The sequence below is a fragment of the Physeter macrocephalus genome, chromosome 11 (assembly GCF_002837175.3).
Source record: "Physeter macrocephalus isolate SW-GA chromosome 11, ASM283717v5, whole genome shotgun sequence".
NCBI classification, from domain to species: Eukaryota; Metazoa; Chordata; class Mammalia; order Artiodactyla; family Physeteridae; genus Physeter; species Physeter macrocephalus.
This window is the reverse complement of record NC_041224.1, coordinates 167,785,390-167,802,679: the sequence shown is the minus strand read 5'-3', so window position 1 is coordinate 167,802,679 and position 17,290 is coordinate 167,785,390. Positions and strand designations below refer to the sequence as shown.

Here is a 17,290-nt window from a genome sequence, read left to right as displayed (position 1 = left end):
AAAAAAAAAAAAAAAAAAAAAAAAAAAAAAAAAAAAAAAAAAGTAAGCTGTATCTAGATTTAACCTGAAAACCAGAATCAGTGTGCTGCTACTCACTTGCAAGGCGACACAGGATGGTGGTAGGCACACTCATCCCCATTTTTACAGGCAGGCCAGTACTTGCAGCGCTCCAAAAGTTTTTCTGGTTTCTGTGCCACACTCAGTTCACTCATCTCAGCTACAAAGGGAAACGAATTAAAAGTATCTCATTAATTATGATCAATTCAGGACATGGCACCTTTAATAAATTTCCCTCAAAACTCAGTCTTACAATCTTATGTTCTTCTACGTCTATAAGTTACACAAAATAAATGAGTCCAATTAATCTGATTAACACGGTTACTAGAATCCTATAGAAGATTACTAGGAAGTAGACTACAGTTTTCACTGTGAAGAGTAAAGTGGACAGTGATGCTGCAACTAGAGCCAAGTTCTCACTGAAAGATTCCAACTCTCAAAATTATTTCAGCTGAATTAAATATAAAACAGAGGAAAGAATGTCAAGTAGGGAGCCAATAAAATGAAATAACTGAACATACCAGGTGATAAAAAATGTGAACTAATTCTCATATTCAGGTTAAGATGATGAGTGTCTCAATACAAGCGTTCCCACTCACTGAGGTATGTGCAGTTTTCTAAGTCCAGGTGATAACCTCACATCAATGTACAAAGAGAAGAAAAGATTTTTGCTTAAAATGAGTCACAAATGTCATAACCTACAAGGACCTGGCAGATCACCTAACAGAGTGAGGCTGGCTGGGTGTAAGGTGATCAAATGGCAGAAAGCCTCTTGGAGGAAACAAAGGTTCGGAAGAGCAGCCCGAAGGGCAAGCGTGTGACCACCCATGGCGCTCACTGCCGCTCCACTCAGGAGGCCGTGTCCCAATTACAACGTCAACTACTATGACGTGGGAAAATGGAACTAGTGTTGCCAGACTGCCTCCCGATTCAGGAAGCCAAAGACCTTTTTATATGATATCTAAATTTTATTTTTTGGCCAGGCTGTGCGGCATTCAGGATCTTAGTTCCCCAACCAGGGATCGAACCCATGCCCCTTGCAGTGGAAGTGCAGACTCCTAACCACCGGACTGCCAGGAAATTCCCCTATGAGATCTAAATTTCAAATGCTAGCAACTAATTGAAACTTAAAACACAGAATAAACCAAATAAAATTACACCTGAAGGCCATAATGAGCTGCCAGCTTCTGGCCCAAGACACCCTAGCCAAAAAAAAAAAAAAAAGGAATCAAGGGTGTTACATATTATGGCTCATATTCATGTTTATCAGAGCAAACAGCACTTCAACCACATCACCTAGTCCTCTTGCAGCTGAAATCTGGCTCTGTCACTTACTGGCTGAGCTAGACACTTTGGGCATGTGTTATCCAACATCTCTGAACTTGTTTCCTCCTCTATACCAAGAGAAAATGATGTCTTCCTTAAGAGTTTCATGATTTAATGGAAAGAAGAATGTAAAACAGGCAACCAATCTAAACCAAACAATGCAACAGCCAGTATCAGGAGTACTTATTGTTCTAGTGACCCAACCTCAGTCTTCATGAAGGAGAACAAGGCACACAAATGCAGTCCTGAAGCCCAGCTAGAAGCATAATCAGACAGCTATTAGGACTGTGCCTGACAAATTTTCCATGCTACTTTAAATACAGTACAATTTATTAATTAGCTCAAGGATATAAAAGTATTCAATATGATAGTCTGGAAGGAGGAGTTTTCTCCACTTTTAAATTATTTTGTGTGTAACTCCTGCAGAGAAAATATGTTTTACCCTCCCCTCCCTAAAGAACATACTTTAAACCCAGGTATATACATGAGAACGCAGACCACGTGAAAGAAGTTAAGAGAATACCCAAGAGCAGGTTGGCTGGAAAATGGAGTAAAGTAGCTAGATCTCATGAGCAATATTAAAGAAGTTAAACACGTTACAAGGAAACTTTATCTTTCTGATGAAAAAATTACATCATATATACACAAAGGTCACAATGCTGGTTTTCCCTAACATTTACTTCATAAGCTATTAAAACTCTTCCTATTTAAGTTTTAAGAGGCAAATTCACTTTTTATTGCAAACTACAAAATCTGTGCTGCCATATAAGGCCAGTGGGAGTGGCTTAAAACATATGCTGCTGTTGGTGGCATCCTTGAAACACTCAACAGAAAGCCACCAAAGGCAATTACCAAGTTTCAAACTCCCTACTTGGAGGGGGAGAGCAAGAGAGACCAGAGCCTCTTTGTGGAGTCTTTCCAGCCTCACTTATGTCCTAACTACCATTACAAAGCTTCATCTTTGAGCAGCCGTGAAAAATTGAGAGTCCCAGATCAAAGCAATGGTAAAGGAGGCTCACAACTCATCAAAGGTGTCTCCATAACGGCCACAGCACTTGTGTAAGCCAGGCAAGAATTTCTACTAACATGCTATTTAGAGTGTCACGGCTACGACACATATACCAATAAGGCCTAACATGGACATCTACATTTAAACAAAATTAGACCCTAACAAACCAAAAATTAAACTACCAAACTGAAAACCAAAGTACGAAAAACACCAGAATCGTCTCTTATTTTAGACAAAAATATAGAGGATCAAGAAACCCGGACTGCCTGACGACTACAGTTCTTAGCACCTTTGTTAACGTGCACAATTTTTCTTCCTTTCAAAGAAAAGGTCAGGTTTTTCAACTCCCTCCGCCAGTCAAAACCTTGACACTTGGGCTTCCCTGGTGGCGCAGTGGTTGCGCGTCCGCCTGCCGATGCGGGGGAACCGGGTTCGCGCCCCGGTCTGGGAGGATCCCGCGTGCCACGGAGCGGCTGGGCCCGTGGGCCGTGGCCGCTGGGCCTGCGCGTCCGGAGCCTGTGCTCCGCAACGGGAGAGGCCGCAGCAGGGGGAGGCCCGCATACCAAAAAAAAAAAAAAAAAACCTTGACACTACACTACCGGCTCACAGCCAGAAGAGCCCTCACTTCAAGATTACAGCGCTATCTCCTTCGCTCAGTCATGATCTCCCCCTACAGGCTATTTTTAGTGACTGAAAAAGGTATTTGGTACATTTTCGTATCTGTACCAAAAGAGGATTACTTTGGAAAAATTTCAAAACCCATTATTGTTTTTTCTTTGATACTCTTCATATTTAAGATTCAGTAACTGTCTCCCCTGCCAGTGAAGGTGTCCCTAAAATTTTTACAAGCTATGAGGAGCATGATTATCATTCTCTAACATGAATGAAAATGCTCAGTGGCACTGCACCTGCCACTGGTATCCAGTGAGAGAAGAAGCACTGATAAGAAATGCCTAAAAGCATGCTGCTATCTGAACTGAGTTCATCTGATTTCCAGTAACTACTATGACTCTGTATTAATTAATTTTAAACATAAGGTCTTTTCTAAACTTCTAAGAAGTACTTTGACAGATTAGGTGAGAAACTCCTTTCAAGGGAATTTCACTGAGGTAGAAATAAGCATCGAAATCCAAACTGACTTTTCTGTCAAGTTAATTACAAGAGACTACTGCTGGTTCAAGTGGAAAGTAACAAGTACAGTTTCTAAATGGGAAAAAAAAAGGTAAACAAGGCACCAAGAACGATGGTTCATCCTTTAACAAGTATAATGAAGAGGTATTTTTTAGCTTCCATGGCTGAACTCCATTTTAGCACTGGAATAACACCCCACTTATGGAACACATAAGGGACAAACAGTCTCAAATTTAACTGGTCGTTTTGTCTGAGAGAAGGAAAAAGGCCACTACTGAATTATAAATAAAAGCAAGCCCTACAACCAATATTCATTCAAGGTTGAGAAACATGTCAAAGACATCCTTCACAATGACAGCACCCTGAGAAGGGAAAGTCTGAGCTCCCAACACACCGTTTGAAAAGCTACCATCTGGGTCCTCAAGCTGCCTGCTCAGCAAGTGCAACTGCTGTGGGTGGAGGAGACCCGTGAGTCCCTCGTGTGAGGCTGCAGTGTGGTGTGCGGGTCTCATTCCTTCAAAGCACATGTCCTCCTCTTGATCTGACATGTATCCTGGGGGGCTGGGGACACCATCCAGCGTCACTATAAACTTGGGACTTGCAGGTTTATCTGGTTGTACAAGATCTCTGCCAGACAGATAGAAAATACCATAGAATTAGGGAAACACGCACAAAAAGCCAAGCCTCCTAAAGTGCTCTTCAACACCACTATCAGTCCCTTCCTTGGTTTGCGGTTTCTTCATTAACAAAAAAGACTTGGTAGGACTTACAGGTACAGCATCAGTGGATTCCTGCTAACACACAATGACTACGGCCAATCACTGCAGCATCAACACCAGCGACCCTTTAGGCTGCTCTCAGGGCAATCTCCCCTCAAACTCTGACCCCTGGCATCCGTTTGACCCTCATAGGGTCAAATGGAAATAAACGGAGTAATCAGCATCTATGCTCAGAACACAGAGCCAGCAGTTCTATATTTACACTGATTTTATTAACTCTATGTTTGTTTCTTTACAGAACATTCAGCCCATTATCTAAGGCAGTAATTACCCCAACCCAATCTGCTAGCTCTCTGGTTAGACTTCCTGATTTTGATCACCTGGCTTTTTAAATTTCATTTCCTGGATGTGCATAAAGAAAAGAATCTCTTAAGATTCTTAAGAATCTCTTAAGAGCTAAATCATATACTGACTTATTTGCAGGATAATGGATTTCTGAATAAGCAAGATGAACTGGAGTTTTTGAAACCTGGATGTGCCGTATGATACGTGGCCTAACTACAGAATCAATAAAGCACTCTACGCTGGGGGCTAGGATGGGGAGGAGGGAAGCTGGGAACTACAGGTTAACCTCCACTTCTAATCAACACAAATTAGCTACACAAGAAAAAGAAACCATCTACCGTGTCTGCATAAGGTGTCCTGAAAGTACCCGAAGGGTATCTGCAGTCTTCATCCCCGACTCTTGGTTTGGTGCCACTACTATTTCCTCAGACAGCTTTGGCTTCTTCAGAATAAATGATCTTGTGTCTGCATGGACCATGGATTCCATGTCATAGTAATCTGAGCCAAAAAAATTGGCCACAAATGTTTACTTTTGAATATACCTTGCATTCCCAACATCACACATGTGAGAAGAATGTCAATCTTTTATATATTTGTAATTATTTTCAAAGGAAAATTACAATGGTTCTACTCAGGAATAAGGCTGCAATTCTATGCCAAACATCTTTTCAAAGAAGTCAAGTTTTCCTTTCCTCATACAGCATATTACCAAGGCATTCTAATGAACACTTCCTGCCTACAGTATAGAAAGGTTCTTCCATGAGGCATCTAATGGGATATTATTAACAATAAGACTTACTTTAAGTACAACAATATTTTCTAAAAACATAAAGAATAAAGAGTCTTAATGCACCCTCGAATGATACCAAGGCTGTTTAAAAAAAAACAATCTTTCTAAAATCTGTTTTGTTCATTTTGCACACTTACAGAGCAGAACATACCCTGATGAAACGAATACAACTGGCATAATTTCTGCCTGGTTGTAAATAGCCTACTTTGAAAGGGAATTCTAAGATGAACGGACATTGATAAAAATATAGCAAAGAAAACTGACCTTTAATGTAAGTAGCCACAGATCACATCATCTACGATTTGATTTTTAAGCTAAACTACTTTATAAAATATACCAAGACCTGGAGCCCAGGATGCAGTTGGTTGACCTATCAATAGGCAATCAACTGAATGAAGTTAGTAAGTCGCAATTCTCTTAAAATTACCAGGCAAATAACAGAAACCAAAATTCACAGGATATTTATTCATGTTCATTCACTGAACAAACTGAACATGTGAGAGCACTGTGCTAGGTACACAAAGAAAAAATAGAAAAATAGATGTATACGTAATTTCAGAACAGCATGCCCCAAAAGGTGATCCAAAAGAGGTATGAACAAAGTGTTGGGAGAATACAAAGTAACCTACTCCAGCTGGGAAATCAAGGAAAAGCTTACAGAGACAAAAAAAAAAAAGCTTACAGAGGATGAACATTTGAAGCAGGTACTAAAGGAATGAGCGGGAATAAACTAAGAGGGAGAGAGAACTGGAGAAGAGAGCATTTCAGGTAGAGTCACTGGAGAAAGGCAGGGGCTCTCCCAGGGCACAAGAAACTGAAGACACGGCGAGAAACGTGGTGTGACTGGAGGGGTATGTGGAGGGCTGAGTAGGTAACTGGCAAGAAGGCTGAGGCGTGAAGGATCTTGTATGTGCCAGTGAGTTTGGATTCTGGTCTAGAAGAAGTAAGTAATCCAGAGAGTTTTCTAAGTAGGGAAGTGACATGAGCAAGTTGGTTTTTGGAAAAACACACAGTGGTAGGAATGGACTGGAGTCCCAGATCTCAGCTATGAGGCTGCTTCCCAAGAGAGATGGAGAGACTCTGAAATACCAGATTCTCACCCCTTGTCCTCTCCTCACACACGTCAGAGGAAGAGGAGACACATTCCACACTCAAATTGGCACTAGACATCACAGCAGATGCATTTTCAACTACTGTCCCAGGAAGGAGGCAAACCTGCCTTCCCCTGCAAGGGCAGTAGAAACAGTAAGACAAGTGTAGGAGGAGAGGCTTGTCCTTGAGTCAGGACAGGAGAAAGAACAGATTTAAAAGAGGGCAAAGATAAATTTCAATTTTAGATTTCTTTAGTTTGAGGTTTTTGTGGGACACTCAGGTGTTTAGAAAGAAGTTGAAAATTCAGATTTGACTATCAGGAGGGAGAGAGAAATAAGAGAAGCAGAGTCGAAGCTGAAGGAGAAATGAGAACATTTAATAAACTGTACATAGTCAGTGCTGTCTTCTCACTGAATCCTCACAGGGAGCCTAGGAAGCAGGTTTTCCTCCCACGTTACAGATGACCAATCTGCAACCCCGAGCTCTTAAATGACTGACTGAGCTCTCAGAGCTGTAGCAACAGGAGGGCCCATGGTTTAGTCCAAGGGTTGCCGCCCCTCCTCACCACCCTGCTCTTTCTGAGGCTCAGCAGGCCTACTAGTCTGCATCTTGGGAGACTACAGTAGAGATGAAAATATTGCTGAGGGCAAGACAAAGGATAAAGTTAACATTTTAAGGGGCGGTAGCGGAGAAGGGGAGTTGAAGGAGAATGAAAAGGAATTAGTAGAAAAACAGAGAGAGAGGTGAAGTCCTGGAAGCCAAAGGATCAAAGATGGAAGAAAACATTGGAACGCAAGTGTCACCCACCCCAGAGTTTAGAGAATTGTGCACAGAAAACAGAGCTATACACTCCACACGAGCCACTGGTCACCTCTGCAAGACTCACGAGAGCAGCCTGGGTCAAGTAGGGCAGACAGATGGGAGAGTTAGTGACATCTTCTGGGTAAAGACCAAAGGCTGAACCCACGCATTGTTCCCTCCTAAAACTCTAATAAAATGTCAATTAAAGGGTTAATTTTTTAAAAAACTCACAAAGAAAATAATTGTTAAAGAAGAGATAACCACATTTTGAAAGTAGAAAACTAACTTAGTTGATCTCGAAAAGCAGAATCTTAAGCCGATAATAAAGCAATCTAACGTGGATCCCAAGATTCTTCAAAGGCTAAGAAAGTGGCAGCACAGGGGACCCTGGGAAGGGGTTGGGAGAAAACGGCACAACAGAAGTAGGTTCAAGTGTCCATTTCTCTTTTAATTATCTGTTTTCTTCTTTTCTGATCCTTACCACACCTATTCCCCTAACCTTTATATTAAAGATACTTGGAATAATTGGAGATGTGCTTTCCCATCGATCATTGCTAGATAAGCTTATGGATGAAGCATCATGGTCTTTGATAGAAAGGTACCACAACAAAATTAACTAAATGTATATACTATTAGTTTTAAAAAGCAGTTAGATTTCCTGGTAAGCTTTGACCACTTCTCTCTTGGAGAAAAGTGGACCTTTAGACTCCTGAAAAGGTAAAAACAGAGAGGGCTTCTGGACCAATGAATGCCAGCCATGTTGAAAGAAGTATGATTCTGAGAGCGTGTGTGTTAAGTAAACATTACACAGCAGTTAATGTTGAGGTGCGTACCTCAGCCCCCTGTCCCCATTGAGCTCCCAGAACCCTGGCAGCCATTCCATGTCTTGAAAGATCTTTCTTTGGAGAAGCTTACCAACCTGATAGAAAAGACCCAAAGACACAGACATCACGGCGCCCCCAAAGTAAACAGGCAAGACAAATCACTCTCCACTTCAGGGTCTACATTCAAAAGTCAAAACCCCCTACCTCATCCCCCAATTAATGAACCCAAAACACCAACCAGCTTTCTAAGTGCCCCACTCTTAAATATAAGTCAACCAAGGATCCTCAGACATCTGAAAACCTGTCATGAAAGACAGTGATCAAAACAAACAACCTGGAGAAAACAAGACCAAGGAGGGAGGGGAGCAAAGTGTCCAAAACTGCCTTTAATATCTTCAGAGAAATAAGAGAAAGTATTGCGTAAATGAAATAAAATCAGTATGTTAAAAAATAAATTAAAGGAATATGCAGAAACAAAAGGGCTCTCAGAAATAAAAAACGTGATAGGAGGTAAGCAAAGGATATACTCATTCATAAGCCTTGTATAACTGCTTGATGCTTCAAACTGTACATGCATCATGGATAAAAATAAAGGAAACAAAAAAATGTTTAAAAGCCGATGACGCAAATACAATATACACAGACCTTAGTTGCCAAACATTCTGAAAATACTCTTATGTAGAAAGCAGGATGGAATGTGGGGAGATGAGAGGGCAACATCAAGGATGGAGAATATCTCAACACTTTTATAGACAGAAGGGAGAAGCCAGAAGAGAGGTAGAGCCTAAAGCTACAGAAGTGTGGTGACACTAGAATGTTCATCAACTGAGTAGGATCTGGCATCTGGGTAAAAGGTAACCCTTAGAGACAGTAAGCACACCTTTCTAAGACAGAGGCCAGGAAGGGTCAGGGAATACAGTTGCTGACTGTGGAATCCTGAACACGGGTGAAGAAAATTCAGTTAGGAGCCGACAGGGAGGGGTCAAGGGGCCACAGCTTCCAACACTGGGCAGGCTTAGAGGAAATGGATGCAGGAGAAAACAGGATCTGAATTAACGACTCCAGGGATCCAATGGCTCCTTTTCATTTATTCAGCAGACAGTTATTCGGCACCTACACGCATCTGGCAGGGGCCAGGCACTGAGAACACAAAGATAAATAAGGCACTCACCCCAGTCCTGAGGTAGCCCATGGTATTTCTGTCTGTGTGCTGGGGGTCACGGAGACAGGTAAACAAGTTACAGTGGCTCTAAGAATGATAAGCTCTAGGTATAGCCCTGGCCATGAGATTCTAAAGTGAAGCACAAGTGAGGAGATAAGGCTGCACATGCCAGAGGACACTAAAGCAGCTCAGGGCAATGGCAAAATTTGGATGGAGAGTAGGGTATAGGGACTCAAGTGGTCCCTAGACCAGGGGCAGGAGCAGCCAACAGTTTCCAGGGACCTGGGTGAAATGGCATCAAAGGAAGAAACTTTCTGCATGAGGTGAAAAATACAAACACCACACAGCATGAAGAAAATGCAGATCTTATCTCCTGGCCCTAAAATATTTTCACAGGTCTTAATATAGCACCTTAGGGCAGGATCTAAGACATACAAGATACATTAAATGAGGTGTAAGGAATGGAAATAATAACTGAAAAATGCTAGATTACAATGAAAATTTAAGATTATTACCAACCTTGACTGATCTGCAGAGTTTCTGCCATTACTGGGTCAATTTGCAGTCGGGATAACAAGTGCCTCTGTTGAGTTCCTAGAACATAAATTTTAAAACTTCACTACGCTTAAAAAACAAACAATACCAGCACGTGTGCTTCCCAGAAATTAAGACTAAAATAATCTTTCTGGGTTCTTAATTGAAAGTCTTTAAAATAGTTTAAAGCTTCAACAATACAATTTAATGATATTTATAGACCAAAGGTCTGTAAGACAAAAACCTGTACTCAGGTTAAATAAAAAATGGCAAAAAAAAAAAAAAAAAAAAAAAAAAAAAAAAAAAAAAGCAATGGTTCTCCCTGTCTGGAAGCTGGTTTCCTTGGATTGGAGATAAAGCCTGGCGATAAAGAAAAAGGGGGTGCAAAAGCCAGGAGGAGGTGCTGCAAGGACCCTCAGCTTGCGTCCTGGGAGACAGGCAACAGCCAACTGCAAGATCAACATGAGAAGTGTTTCCCTCAATCACCTAGGCTCTCACCATTATAAGTCAATCCCCCACCCACAGAAGTGCAAAACAACACCCCAGTTATCTGATCAGAGTTCCCAAAAGACAAACTACAGGCTTGGATGGATACAAAAAGAATAATGAACAAATAAGTAGACACTCAGAGCTCTACAGTCCGGGTCCTACACCAGCAAAGCATGTAAACAATCACTTGGATCTCCTGTAAGAAAAGATGCTCAGCTAGAGTATGTATTATTTCTTAAACACGTTCATAATTTCCTCATAGTTACACTGCAAAATGAAATAAAACAGAGACACAGAATTGATTTTTCTATCTTCAGTTTGAGTGATGGGAGAATATCATACTTCTCCAAACCTCCCCAGCCCACTGCTCAGCACATACTAGGTATACACTTGCTGATTTAAAACAGAAGTGTTACAGTACGGTGTACGAAGGAATATAATTGATAGGGTTCCAAATACTGAAATATCAGTAAGATGCATGCATGCTAATTATTAGTAAATCTATTACTGTCAGTTTCACAAGGACAGTCTGCTCACTCAGTGCCGACATGTAAGTTGGCAACTGTTTGCCAACTATCATGTTTCATTAAAATTCAACTTCAGTAAAAATTTTAAAACCTACCAAAGTTTTATCAGCTATTTTCTTTTAAAATATGTTATATTACATTACTTTTTAGTGGTGTGCAAAAAAACCAAAAAAGTTAATTCCTTTCAAAATTATCATAGTTAAAAAAACACAGTAAATCCTGAGGAGCTGACCTGAAACACAGATATCATTTGGTCAAATTGTATTCCTGTAGGACAGCTTGGGAAACTGATGTGTAATTAGGTTACAGGAATTCAAATACTAACAACAGGTCTCTTTAACATAAATAGTGAACAATGGAAGAATTATACATTTTCAAGTAATTTCACAAGACAGACATATGAAAGAGGACCATTCTCTGACATTTCAAGTTTTGCTTCATCTCTCTATACTCATCTACCTTTTCAAACCATCATTTTAGAGAGATCCACTATAAAGGATGGAATTTTAAAGTCTAGGCTTCTAAGTTAAATCATGTAGAAGAGTCTGATTTTGTCATTAAACGTCCATGAAAAATTCAAGTTCTCTGTGCCTTGCTGCCTCCATATGAAAACTACTACATGACGATATCACATACTAGGAATTTACCTTTCTCAATGTTTCTAAGGAAGCCAATTATTTTTACATCAGTAGTTCCTGACTGTGATTCAAAATCTACTACCTCTTGAAGATCTTCAAACTGTCTGTTGCATTCAGATGTTAACGTTGAATATTCATTCATTTTAACCTCCAAAGATGAAATTTTTGCTTCATTCTGTGACACTCTAACATTTAAATCAAAAAGATTTGCTTCCACTGTCAAAATTGCTGCTTTCATCCCTTTTAATTCACTGATATCAGTTGATATTTTCCTTAAAAGTTGGGAAATATTGTCTAGCTCACTCAGTGAACAAGAGGAACTTGTTACAGAACCTAAGTCAATTGGCCCAGGTGAAAAGAAAACCGGTAAAGATGGTGATGGAAACCTTGAAGACATTTTCATAAAATTCTCTTTCCTTCTTAGTATTTGGTAATTTTTCTTTCACAGCCCATTAAACTTTCATCAAAAATAAAAGCAATCACTAAGGCTGTTACTTTAAGAAGTATTAAAAGTAACATTTAAAACCTATAAATGATAGGACTGTACATTTTTAGAGTCAGAGCTCCAAAGTAAAATCTGAAAATGCTAAACAAACCAGACCAATGTTCTCTTTGCCACAACTAAGAAGCCCTAATATGCAGGCCCCTGTATCCTGTAAGTCTTACTTACAGCTCCTCTCTAAACAATAAACCCTATTATTACACACAAAATAATTCTGGCTTCTGATTGGCTGGAAGCAGACATGTGACACACAAAGAATTTTCTATTATTTACCTCATATGAGAAGGAGCACTGAAGATCTGAAGCATAAATTAAGCAATAAAACAGCATGACGCACTTTATACCTGAATATGATGTGAACTTAATGTACTTTTGCCTCTTCATCAATTACCCATAATTTTCAAGCTTCAGATTATTTTTAAAGTGTTTTATCTAGTATCAAGTTTCATTTCCCCTTGAAAATAGTAATAGGACAGTACTTGACACTTCCTTTCTCGGGAGAGGGCAGGGAGGGTAACTGGACCCATGATCACAGACAAATCTCTTTAAAAATATATGTGGTGATGGGACTTCCCTGGCTGTCCAGTGGTTAAGATTTCACCTTCCAAAGCAAGGGGTGTGGGTTCAATCCCTGGTCAGGGAGCTAAGATCCCACATGCCTCGTGGCCAAAAAACCAAAATATAAAACAGAAGCAGTATTGTAACAAATTCAATAAAGACTTTAAAAATGGTCCACATCAAAAAAATCTTTAAAAAAATGTATATATATATATATGTGGTAATAATGTCGTGGCCAAAAAACCAAAATATAAAACAGAAGCAGTATTGTAACAAATTCAATAAAGACTTTAAAAATAGTCCACATCAAAAAAATCTTTAAAAAAATGTATATATATATATATATGTGGTAATAATGGAATTCAACTGTACTGATATAAGATATAGTGGAAATTTAAAGATAGGGAAAATGAGGACTGGGCCTTGGTTTGATACTAAATCATTATTAGATATGTGATCTTCTCCCATTCTGTGGGTTGTCTTCTCTTTTTCTTGATAGTATCTTTTGAAATACAAAAGCTTTTAACTTTGATGAAGTGCAATTTAACTATTTTTTCTTTGGTTTCTTGTGATTCTGGTGCCATAAGAAACCACTGCCTAATCCAAGCTCATTTAGAGTTATACCAATTTTTTTCTCCTAAGAGTTTTATAATTTTAGTTCTTACATTTTGAGTTAATTTTTATATATGGTGTAAGGGAAGGGTCCAACTTCATTCTTTTGCAGGTGGATATCCAGTTGTCCAGCAACATTTTTTGAAAAGACTGCTCTCTCCCCAATGAATTGTCTTTGCATCCTTACTGAAATTCAAATTGATCGCAAGTATACTGGTTCATTTCTGGATTCTCAATTTGATTCCATTGGTCTATATGTACACCCTTATGCCAGTGCCAGTCTTGATTACTGTAGCTCTGTAGTAAGTTTTGAACTTGGGAAATATAAGTCTGCCAATTTTATTGTTTTTCAATAGTTATGGCTATTCCAAGTCCTTTTCATTTCTATGTGAATTTTAGAATCAGCTTGCCAACTTCTACAAAAAGCCAGCAAAGATTTTAACAAAGATCGAGTTGAATTCAAGATCTATTTGGGGAGTATCACCATCTTAACAATATTAAAGTCTTCCAATCCAAGATCACAGATGTCTCTCCGTGGCTTTAGTTTGAGAAATGTTGTTTTTACTTTGGTTTACTCACCAAGCCAACAAATAAGCTGTGCAAAATATAAGGATGCAAGATGGTAAACACAACTCCCCACAGCCTCTCTAAAAGAATTTGTATAAAGAACTGTAGCCTTTGACTTCCCAGTTAAATAGACATCATTCACAGTTAGAGAACAGAGAAAAAGTGCTGAAATTTATACAAGAATCTTTATTCGTTTCTCCATTACACCTGTAAATTAACCTAACTCTTCAAAATCTTTATACAGAAAATAATTTTCAAAATTTACAAGGCTTTAGAGTCACATGGAATTTTTTAAGAGCACTAGCTAACAGAGGACATGTATAGTAAACATTAGGAAGAGTGGCAAATCCCCAGCCAAGCACCACCTGCAAATCAGCTGGGCAGCAAACACAACTTCAGTGAGCAAAGTAGAAAACTGCTCTAACACGGGATGGGTCACAAAGAAACAAAGTGACTAAAAAGAAGCCATTTGAGGCTTCAAAGCCTGGGCCTTTCAAAGTTGGGCCCAGCCCAACTTTAGAATGCAAAATAAGCAAAGATCCTTCCATAGATTCCAACGTCAATATCCATCAACAGAGGAAGTTCACATATTCTTGGAAAACCAGAGCACAGAAAGGTGAAGGTCAGCTAGTGAGCGGCAGAGCTGGGTTTAACACGCGAGCAGTCTGTCTCCCTGAGCCCGTGTTCATAATCACTAGGTTGTTATACTTCTATGATACATTAAATGGAACAAAACATGGTACAAAGAAAATCATGTGGTGCAATTCCTTTATATAGACATACATATGTGCATACATATAAATATACAGATAATTCTACTCTATAAAGGATGGACATGTACATACATATAAAAAAAAATGCCAAGACTACAGACGTACACCGGTCTGTAAATGCAGTGCTTACCTCTGAGGAAGGCAGTGGGCTGAACGAAGGGGGAATTTTCCTTGTTTTCTCTGAATATAAAAACTCCTCTTTACTAAGTGTCTTTCACAGTGATTCCAGGCCAACATGATATATTAAGTATATGCATTTACAGCCTCTCCTTCTGAAGAGTCCGTAAAAATGAAGTAAAGAACTTAAAAATGGCACAAATCCTTAACATACAGCAGTGGATTCCAAATTGGGTCTCTAAGAGGATAATCCACTTCCTCCACTGAGGTGGAGGAAGGAAATATCAGAAATTCTATTATATTAGAAATATTTTTATCTCTATATTCCTTAGAATTCTATTTTTACATGTTCTAACATACATATCAATAAGAGCATTTGAGTGTGAATATGTAAACTAAATACACACATTTAGCATACACACTGAAAAATAATTTTAGAATACAAAAAACTGTATGGTCAGAAATCTGGAGATCCCTGATTCAGAGATGGGGGTTAGGAAGGGGGTCATAGCAGATGAGATTTCAACCACCTCTGGAAAATAGAAAATACACACACAAATACTGACCAAGCAAAAAAGCCACAAATGGAGACGCTAGGAGAACCACAAGTAAGATGCAAGCAGAAGTGACACATTCATTAAGGCAACAAATATTTACTAAGCTCCTACCACATGCCAGGCACTGTTCTGGGTGCTCGATAACAGCAATGAACCACACACACACCCCACCCCGGTCAAAGAACTTATATTGTGGTGGTGAGGGGAAGGAGATGAGCCTCAAAAACAAACAAAATACATTTTATGTTGATGATATTTAAAGCTCCAAGTCTGGATAAAAGTATCCAAACTATGAAAATGTAAAATATATATTAGATGGCAGTAAGTGCTATGGAGAAAAATTAAGTTTTAGAAAAGGGGGCTGGGGGACTTCCCTGGCACTCCAGTGGTTAGGGCTCCACACTTCCACAGCAGGGGGCACAGGTTCTATCCCTGGTCGGGAACTAAAATCTCACATGCCACATACCGCGGCCAAAAAAAAAGAAAAAGGAAAAGAAGAAAGGAAAAGTGTGGTAGGGAGTGTGGGGCTCAGGGGGCTAGGGAAGGCCTCACAGAGATGAGCAAGCTATGTGGACATCTGGAAGAAAGCATTCCCAGGAGAGGGCAAAAGCACCTCACACATGCTCTTCTCTGAATGCTCTGAAAGAGAAACACACCAAGGGTGTCTGGGGAAGAGCAAGGAGAACAGAGCGGGGGACAGGTAATGAGATCAAGGAGGGCTTTTTTTTACCTGGAGTGTAACAGAGGGTCAACAGAGGGTTCTGAGCAGGGGAGTGCTGTGATCTAATTTACAGCTTGAAAAGATCACTCTGCTGCTGTGTGGAACAGACAGCAGAAGGGGAAGTTTGAAAGCAGACAGACCAGTAAGACACTACTGCAATAATCAAGGCAAGTCATGGATGATGGCTTAGACTAGGATAACAGAGGCAGAGGTATAAGGGGTGAGTGAATTTTAATATATTCTGAAGGTGGAAGATGATAGGATTTGCTAAAGGTGGAAGGAGGGAAGGAGGAAAAAAGAGGGGAGGGAGGAAAAAGGAGGGAATGAAGAAGGAAAGGAGAGAGAGGAAAGGAAAAATGGCAGTAAGTTTGAAAGAAAGAATAGCACAGGTTTCTGACCCGAGCAACTGGAAAGGTTGAGCTGCCATTAACTAAAATGAGGAGGACTGCAGGAAAAACAAATTGGAAGGAAAGATGTTAGCAGTTCGGTTTTAGACAAGTTTAAAAGGATTTATTATACATCCAAGACGAAATGTGGAGTAAGCAGTTGGATAGGAATTAGGAATTCAGGTACAAGGTCCAGGCTGGAGATAATCTAGGAGTCGACAGTGCTGAGACAAAGGTATTTAATCTAGACAAAATGAACAAAGGGGCACCCAATGGTGAGAGGTTGGAACAATGAGCAAATTCAAAGGATGTGAAACAGAAAAAAAGCTTTTCCAAATGGTATAGGCACAAACGTTTAAAAGATAAAATTTTTTAATTTTTAAAAAATCTAAAGAAACTCAGCAAATGATATGGGGAGAATCTAGGCAGCTAGTGGGAATGTTTAAGTGTCCCCCAGGGAAATTCCTCTGTAATTTCAAGACCAATAAAGCAGTTCCTTATCTGCTTTATTTAAAACAAAACCTGCCCACGGTAAAGCTTACAGCCCATGCCACCACACTAGGTAAGTCTCCATACTGCCTTTTCTTACACTAGTAACCACGTGTCCAGACTTCTTAAAAAGAGCCTACAAATGAAAGTGCAAAAACACCAAACACTGACAGAAAACTATCCATTAGGGGACAAAAGAGAATTCTCTTTAAAAACAGAACAAACAAACAAACAAAACTCTTATTATGTTCTTCAGACAAATTTGAAATGATCCTGTATTCACAAGATACTATGAAAAACAGAACAAGAGAGAGCCTGTGGAAATTTAAAAATATGCCTGTCTTAAAAGAGAAAAAATACGGGGACTGAAAAGAAAGTCAAGAAAATATTCCAGAGTAGAACGAGATCAAGTTAAAATTGAGGAGAGGGCTTCCCTGGTGGCGCAGTGGTTGCGCGTCCGCCTGCCGATGCAGGGGAACCGAGTTCGCGCCCCGGTCTGGGAGGATCCCACATGCCGCGGAGCGGCTGGGCCCGTGAGCCACGGCCGCTGGGCCTGCGCGTCCG

The 17,290-nt window shown here is 39.9% G+C and overlaps 1 protein-coding gene across 16 annotated transcripts in view; it reads right to left on the bottom strand.

The window, feature by feature from the left end:
* Nucleotides 1–17,290, bottom strand: part of ZC3H14 (zinc finger CCCH-type containing 14) — a 41,552-nt gene that overhangs the window by 4,560 nt on the left and 19,702 nt on the right. For 4 of the 16 annotated variants that reach the window (XM_024130937.2, XM_055088670.1, XM_055088671.1 and 1 more), the window contains 4 exons: nt 9,776–9,850; nt 4,926–5,085; nt 3,918–4,150; nt 97–217 (listed from right to left, as the gene is read on the bottom strand). In XM_024130937.2, coding sequence (XP_023986705.1) covers nt 97–217; nt 3,918–4,150; nt 4,926–5,085; nt 9,776–9,850 — 589 coding nt within the window. The remainder of the gene's footprint in view (nt 1–96; nt 218–3,917; nt 4,151–4,925; nt 5,086–9,775; nt 9,851–17,290) is intronic. The other 12 variants (XM_055088672.1, XM_055088673.1, XM_024130938.3 and 9 more) reach the window with 3 other exon arrangements.